This window comes from Scylla paramamosain, chromosome 47 (genome assembly GCF_035594125.1).
Source record: "Scylla paramamosain isolate STU-SP2022 chromosome 47, ASM3559412v1, whole genome shotgun sequence".
NCBI classification, from domain to species: Eukaryota; Metazoa; Arthropoda; class Malacostraca; order Decapoda; family Portunidae; genus Scylla; species Scylla paramamosain.
In genome coordinates, this window is record NC_087197.1 from 3,507,501 (window position 1) to 3,515,000 (window position 7,500).

Sequence of the window (7,500 nt, forward strand, 5' to 3'; positions counted from 1 at the left end):
AGGAAAGGGAGAGGGAGAGGGAGAGGGAATAACTTGAGTGACCTTGACATTCCTGCAAAGAGAGAGACAGAGAGAGAGAGAGAGAGAGAGAGAGAGAGAGAGAGAGAGAGATGAATTACTTGAATCATCTATATTTAGTCTTGCTTTTGTTTTTCCAACGCTCTCTCTCTCTCTCTCTCTCTCTCTCTCTCTCTCTCTCTCTCTCTCTCTCTCTCTCTCTCTCTCTCTCTCAACCTTCAGCTCTCTTTAGCCTTGTTCTTTTCTCTACCTAGTGATTTGCATCTCTCTCTCTCTCTCTCTCTCTCTCTCTCTCTCTCTCTCTCTCTCTCTCTCTCTCTCTCTCTCTCCACTAATTTTTTTCGTTTTTTTCCTCTCATTTCTTTGCTTATTTTCTTCCTTTCTCTTCCTTCCTCCTTCCTTGCGGTTTCTTCTCTTCCTCTCTGTCTATTTCCCCCTTTCTCCCTCCCATTATCGCCATCAGAGCCCCCCTCCCCCCTCTCTCTCATAACTGCTCTCTCGGTGGAAGGAGAGGGGAGGGAGAGGGGGAATGTCAGTCCTCCCCTCTCTTTTCCTCACCCTCTCTCTTCTCCCTCCTCTTCTTCTCTTCTTTAGCGCTTCTTTCTCCTCCTTTTTCCCTTCTTATTGGAAATGTCTTACGGCCCTCCTCCTCCTCCTCCTCCTCCTCCTCCTCTTCTTCTTCCTCCTCCTCCTCTTCCTTTTCCTCCTCCTCCATGTGTTTTATCTCCTCATTATTTAATTCTCCTCCTCCATCTCTATTTTTTCTCTCTTGTATCTTTTTTTCTCTTCCTCCTTCTCTTCCTCCTTCTTTTCCTCTTTTAGTACCTCCTCTTCCTCTTCTTTTCCTCCTTTTCTATTTTGTCCTTTTCTTTATTATTCCTTTTTTCATTTCTTGGTTACTTCTTCAGCATCTCTTTTCTCTTTTCCTTACTTCCTTCTTTATTTTTTTCTTTCCTCTTCCCCGTCTTTTCTTTTGTCAGTACTTCCTGTTTTCTTCCTTTCATTCTAGTTACCTTTTTCTTTCTTTTTTCTTGTCTTATTTTCGTTATCATTTACTATTATTTTTTTTATCTATTTACTTCAATCAATACCATCCTCTTATTTTCTTCTATTCTATACATTCTTTTATTCTCTCTCTTTATCTCCTTTCCTCCTTTACCTACCTTTTTGCACCCTTTCCTTCAAGTCTCCACCACCATCACAACCCTCTGATCCATCCCCTGCTAACCCTTCCTCCCCGCTCCCTCCCCCTGGACCCCTTCACCCCTTTCCCTCCCCCTGGTTCACCTTTACCCCTCCCTTTCCTGGTCCACCATCACTCCTTTCCCTCCCCCTGACTCACCTTTACACCCCCTTCCCTCCCCCTCTCCTTACCCCTGTACCCCCCCTTACTCCATGGCCCACCTTCACCCCCTCTCCTTACCCCCTGGCACAACTTTATCCCTCCCTGCCACGCCCCAGCCTCACCTCTGCTTGGGAGATGGTCCCTTCTCCCCCGGGGCCACCATCTGGTCCTCCCCCTCCCACATGGGCATAGAGATGGAATAGTTGAGGATGAGAGTCCATATCAACCCCAGAATCAGCTTAAGCTTGCAGTCTACGATGTCCGACGAGTCTGCGGGGAGAGAGAGAGAGTGTTACTGAGGGGACGCGGCCGTGGATGGGCTGGAAGAGGGCTGGGAGGGGAGTGGGAGGGGCTGAGAAGGGGTAATAAGATGCTGGAAGAGTCTGGAAAGGGCTTGGAAGGTTAGGAGGAGCTGGTGGGGCTGAGAACGGGTACTGGAAGGGGTTTGGAAGTGATGGGAAAGGGGTAGGAGGGGCTTGGAGGGGCTGAGAAGGGGTAGTATGGAGCTGGAAGGGACTGGAAGGGGCTGGGATAGGCTCTCAGGAGTGACATGGGAACGGGAAGGCATGGAAATAGGAGGAGCTGGAGGGGGCTAGGAGGGGAAGGAATGGAAACAGGATGGGGAAGGATGGGAAGGGGTAGCGAGGAGATGGAAGGGGCCTGGAAAGAAAGGGGACGTCTGGTAAGGGTGACAGTAAGATGGGGACTGGATGGAAGGGGAGAGAGGAGGCTGGAAAGTGGATTCATGTCTGTTTGGCTGCTGAGGGCGCTGGAGGGGTACTGGGAGAGGCTGGAAGAGGATAGGAAGGCGTGGCAGGGTGCTGGGAAAGGGGGACTTGGAGAAGAAGAAGAAGAAGAAGAAGAAGAAGAAGAAGAAGAAGAAGAAGAAGAAGAAGAAGAAGAAGAAGAAGAAGAAGAAGAAGAAGAAGAAGAAGAAGAAGAAGATGTTTACAAGGGAGGAAAAAAAAACAAAAGAAAACTGAGAAACTTTTGGTGCAAGTCAAGAATCACGAAGAAGGAATGAAACACTTAAGAAGAAGAAAGAACGAGACAAGAAATGAAGAAACGAAGCAGGAAGTGAGAAAACGAAAACGAAAAAAAAAATGAAAGAAAAACAAGATAAAACGAAAAGCAGGAACCAAGATTACAAACGCAGGAAAGAGGGCACAGAAAGGGGCGTGACGAGGTGTAGGAAACAGAGAGGAAATATAAGACGCTGGAAAACACACTGAAGGGCCTTTGAGGGAGAGTAAGACCAACTGACACAACAATTACAGTAAGGAGAGGCTGGGAGGAGCAGGAAAGAAGACACCAGGATATGGAAACTTTATGGAATAGCCTGGAAATGATTTAAAGCACTTTTGGAGAGACCTTAGAGCACTGGAAGAGGACAAGGTATGGAAAACTGGAAACTTGCTGAGACTAGGAACTGAAAATTACTTGAGGCATATCTGGAAAACCTGAAGGGAGTACTGGAAGGAGCAAGAGGGTATGGAAAAGACTGGAAACTAGGGTATAGAAAAGACTGGAATGTTACTGAGAATAGAAAGAGACTGGAAAATTAGAAACGTCTGGAAGGAAACAGGTAAGAGAGGTGAGGCGCCTGTCACCGTGGGAATCTGACTGGAAAGTTGCTGGAAGTGGCTGGAAAGGAGGCATCAGAGTATGGAAACTAGATGGAAGGGTAAAAGACACTGGAAAATGAATTGAAGGGCGTATGGATTGAAGAGACGCTGAGAAAGACTGAAGGGGGAGGTGGAAAGCGTGAAAAGACGTGGAAACAAACTGGAAACTGGAATAGGAAGGATGGAAAAGGCTTGGGGAAAAAACTGGGGCACATTTAGAATGGGAGAAAAAGTGGGAGAGGTTTGAGAAGGATGGGAGAGACTGGGACACGGTGGGAGAGGAGAGAGAAGGAATAGGAGAGAAAGTTTGTGAAAAAGCACTTTAATTAACGGCAAAATAAATAAATAAATAAATAAATAAACAAAACGAAAAAAAGGCAGTGACAGACAGATAGATAGACGGATGGGTAAATAGACAGACAAACAAATAAATAGATAAATAATGACAAATAAATAAATAAATACAAAGATGAAGAAACAGATACACACTGACATAAACAAATAAACAAACAAATAAATAAATAAATAGAGCAATTAATGAAGATATACACATTTTTTCTTTCACGACTAATGATGTGTTATAATGAGGTTCATGGATCTCTCTCTCTCTCTCTCTCTCTCTCTCTCTCTCTCTCTCTCTCTCTCTCTCTCTCTCTCTCTCTCTCTCTCTCTCTCTCTCTCTCTCTCACAAAGTTCAATGACTGAAAGCAAGTTTTTTTTATCACAATACCATTCAATAAAACAACAATCTCTCTCTCTCTCTCTCTCTCTCTCTCTCTCTCTCTCTCTCTCTCTCTCTCTCTCTCTCTCTCTCTCTCTCTATTATACTTGCAAATCTGGGCATTAGCATTACAATTCGCTAATGTAAAGTATTGCTAATTGTATATATTTCTTTTATTGGAAGTATTATCGTGTTGTTTGTAGGTACAGACGAGAGTGAATGAGGGCAAGGGGTGGGGGGATGAGGGGAGAGGGGAGGGGAGGAGGAAGGGAAAGGGTGGTGAATGGGTGAATGAGGAGGTGGTGGTGATAGCTGGATAAATGAGGAGGAGGAGGAGGAGGAGGAAGTAGGCTGACTGACTGATTAATTGACTGATTGACTGACTGACTGACCGATTAATTGACTGACTGAGTGACTGACTGACTGACTGACTGATTAACTGACCGAATGACTGACTGACTGACTAATTGATTGACTGATTGACTGACTGAATGACTGACTGATTAACTGACTGAATGACTGACTGACTGACTAATTAATTGACTGCCTGCCTGACTGACTGACTAATTGACTGACTGACTGACTGACTGACTGACTGACTGACTGACTGACTGACTGACTGACTGACTGATTGACTGACTGACTGACTGACTGATTGACTGACTGACTGACTGATTGACTGACTGACTGACTGACTGACTGACTGACTGACTGATTGACTGACTGACTGACTGACTGACTGATTGACTGACTGACTGACTGACTGAATGACTGGGTAAATGAGTGACTATATAACTACTGTAATCAATTGACGTAGCGACTGATTGACTTGGTGACTAAATAACAAATAAATAGACAAATAAACTCGCTATTTAACTGACTGACTGACTCATAAACTGACAAACTAAGTCAATAAATAACTCACTGATTAACAAAACTAAATAAATAAATAAATAAATAAATAAATAAATGACTAAAAAGTGAAAACAGATAAATGTTGTTGTTGTTGTTGTTGGTGGTGGTGGTGGTGGTGGTTACAGAGGTCAAGGTCGGGTCAGGTTAGGTCACGAAAAAAGTAAAAAAAAATATTCAACACAGCGATGACCTTCTTTTGTTTGGAGAGCCATGTGGTTACCTCTCTCTCTCTCTCTCTCTCTCTCTCTCTCTCTCTCTCTCTCTCTCTCTCTCTCTCTCTTGCTGATGTGGCTCATTCCTCCATGATGCCATCCATAAAACTAATCATGTGTGTAATAGTAAAGCTACCAGGTGTGACTCTCTCTCTCTCTCTCTCTCTCTCTCTCTCTCTCTCTCTCTCTCTCTCTCTCTCTCTCTCTCTCTCTCTCTCTCTCTCTCTCTCTCTGCAGTGGACTCTCAATATTAAGGTGTGAGATATATGCTTTTGTTTATATATCTTTAGGAGGAGGAGGAGGAGGAGGAGGAGGAGGAGGAGGAGGAGGAGGAGGAGGAGGAGGAGGAGGAGGAAAAGAAGAAGAGTCCTCGCCCTCCTCCTCCTCCTCCTCTTCCTCCTCCTCCCTCTCAAACCCTCAATCATTCTCTCCCTCCATTTCCTCTCCTTTATCTCCTCCTCCTCCTCCTCCTCCTCCTCCTCCTCCTCTCCTAAACCTCTAACATCCCTCTTTATCCCTCCTCTCTCTCTCTCTCTCTCTCTCTCTCTCTCTCTCTCTCTCTCTCTCTCTCTCTCTCTCTCTCTCTCTCTTCCCTTCCTCTCACTCTGCCCCTCCTCTTCCACTTCCTCCTCCTCCTCTTCCTCCTCCTCCTTTTCCTCCTCCTCCTCCATCTATCATGACCAGATGGTGGCGACACATTGCAACTAGTTTGATTGTGTTCTCTCTCTCTCTCTCTCTCTCTCTCTCTCTCTCTCTCTCTCTCTCTCTCTCTCTCTCTCTCTCTCTCTCTCTCTCTCTCTCTCTCTCCCGTTTTAACTAACTCTCACTTTCTTCCCTCCCTTCATTTTCTTTACTATCCCCCCCTCTCTCTCTCTCTCTCTCTCTCTCTCTCTCTCTCTCTCTCTCTCTCTCTCTCTCTCTCTTTTCGAGGTGAGATGATTAAGAGGCCAATTAGCGACAGGTGTTGATAATTACAGGTGACGAAACAGGTATGGAGAGGTGGAGGGGTGGAGAGAAGATGGGAGGAGAAACATAGGAAAGAGAGGAAAGAAAGAAAGAAAGAAAGAAAGAAAGAAAGAAAGAAAGAAAGAAAGAAAGAAAGAAAGAATGGATGGATGAAAAAGAATTAAAGAAGAAAAGAAAAAGAAAATAAGAATGAACAGAGAAAGGAAAGAGAGGACAAAAGAAGAGAAGAGAAGAGAGAGGGGAAGAGAGGAAGGAAGTGAAGGAAGGAAGTGAAGGAAGGAAGGGAGAAGAATAAAAAGTAAACTACCAAGAGAGAGAGAGAGAGAGAGAGAGAGAGAGAGAGAGAGAGAGAGAGAGAGAGAGAGAGAGAGAGAGAGAGAGAGAGAGAGAGAGAATGCAGACAAAACACACAAGAGCGAAAAATGAGATTGAATCAAGAAAATAATGAAAGGAAAGAAGAAAGAAGAGAACGAATGAAAGAATGAAGGAAAAAAAGAGATGGAGGGAAAGGAGGAGGAGGAGGAGGAGGAGGAGGAGGAGGAGGAGGAGGAGGAGGAGGAGGAGGAGGAGGAGGAGGAGGAGGAGGAGGAGGAGGAGTCTGTTATGCCCTTGAACTCATGACTTTACCTGTTAATTGGAGGAGGAGGAGGAGGAGGAGGAGGAGGAGGAGGAGGAGGAGGAGGAGGAGGAGAACTGGTGTTGCAGAACTGAGAAGCAAGGGACAGAGAGAGAGAGAGAGAGAGAGAGAGAGAGAGAGAGAGAGAGAGAGAGAGAGAGAGAGAGAGAGAGAGAGAGAGAGAGAGAGAGAGAGAGAGAGAGAGAGACTGGACAAATGGACAAAGGGAAAAAGGAAGGAAAAAAATAATAAGTGCTAATCAAGTGAGGAACAAAGGAGGAGGAGGAGGAGGAGGAGGAGGAGGAGGAGGAGGAGGAGGAGGAGGAGGAGGAGGAGGAGGAGGGAAAAATAAGGACAACGCCAGTGGTGAAATATTTCCTAATTTGGTAATCATGAGAGAGAGAGAGAGAGAGAGAGAGAGAGAGAGAGAGAGAGAGAGAGAGAGAGAGAGAGAGAGAGAGAGAGAGAGAGAGAGAGAGAGAGAGAGAGAGAGACTATAACTGAAGCGATTGTGTGGAGAAAAAAACGAGGAGATAAGAGACCGGAGAGAGGAAGGAGAGAAGTGGAGAGATAGAGAGAAAAAAATAGATAAGAAAGATAATATATCAAAATCATGGAGAGAGAGAGAGAGAGAGAGAGAGAGAGAGAGAGAGAGAGAGAGAGAGAGAGAGAGAGAGAGAGAGAGAGAGAGAGAGAGAGAGAGAGAGAGAGAGAGATTCAAAAGACGAAACAAAATAACACACAAACGCTAACACACACACACACACACACACACACACACACACACACACACACACACACACACACACACACACACACACACACACACACACACACACCATAAAGTTGGGTAAATAAAGAGAGTGAGCGAGCGAGGCAGTCCGTGAGTCAGCCTGTCACTTTACCCAATACACACATCACAGAGAGAGAGAGAGAGAGAGAGAGAGAGAGAGAGAGAGAGAGAGAGAGAGAGAGAGAGAGAGAGAGAGAGAGAGAGAGAGAGAGAATGGTGTGCTAAAAATTTCAATCGTGCTCATTTTATTTTCTCCCAAATATTAAATAAGTAAATAGATAAATTAATA

General features: G+C 45.0%; 1 protein-coding gene across 7 annotated transcripts in view; it reads right to left on the reverse strand.

The window, feature by feature from the left end:
* The window catches only part of LOC135095059 (filamin-A-like), a 125,722-nt gene that overhangs the window by 96,183 nt on the left and 22,039 nt on the right, over nt 1-7,500 (reverse strand). For all 7 annotated transcript variants that reach the window (XM_063995714.1, XM_063995712.1, XM_063995713.1 and 4 more), the window contains exon 2: nt 1,486-1,633. In XM_063995714.1, the coding sequence (XP_063851784.1) occupies nt 1,486-1,633 (148 nt within the window). The remainder of the gene's footprint in view (nt 1-1,485; nt 1,634-7,500) is intronic.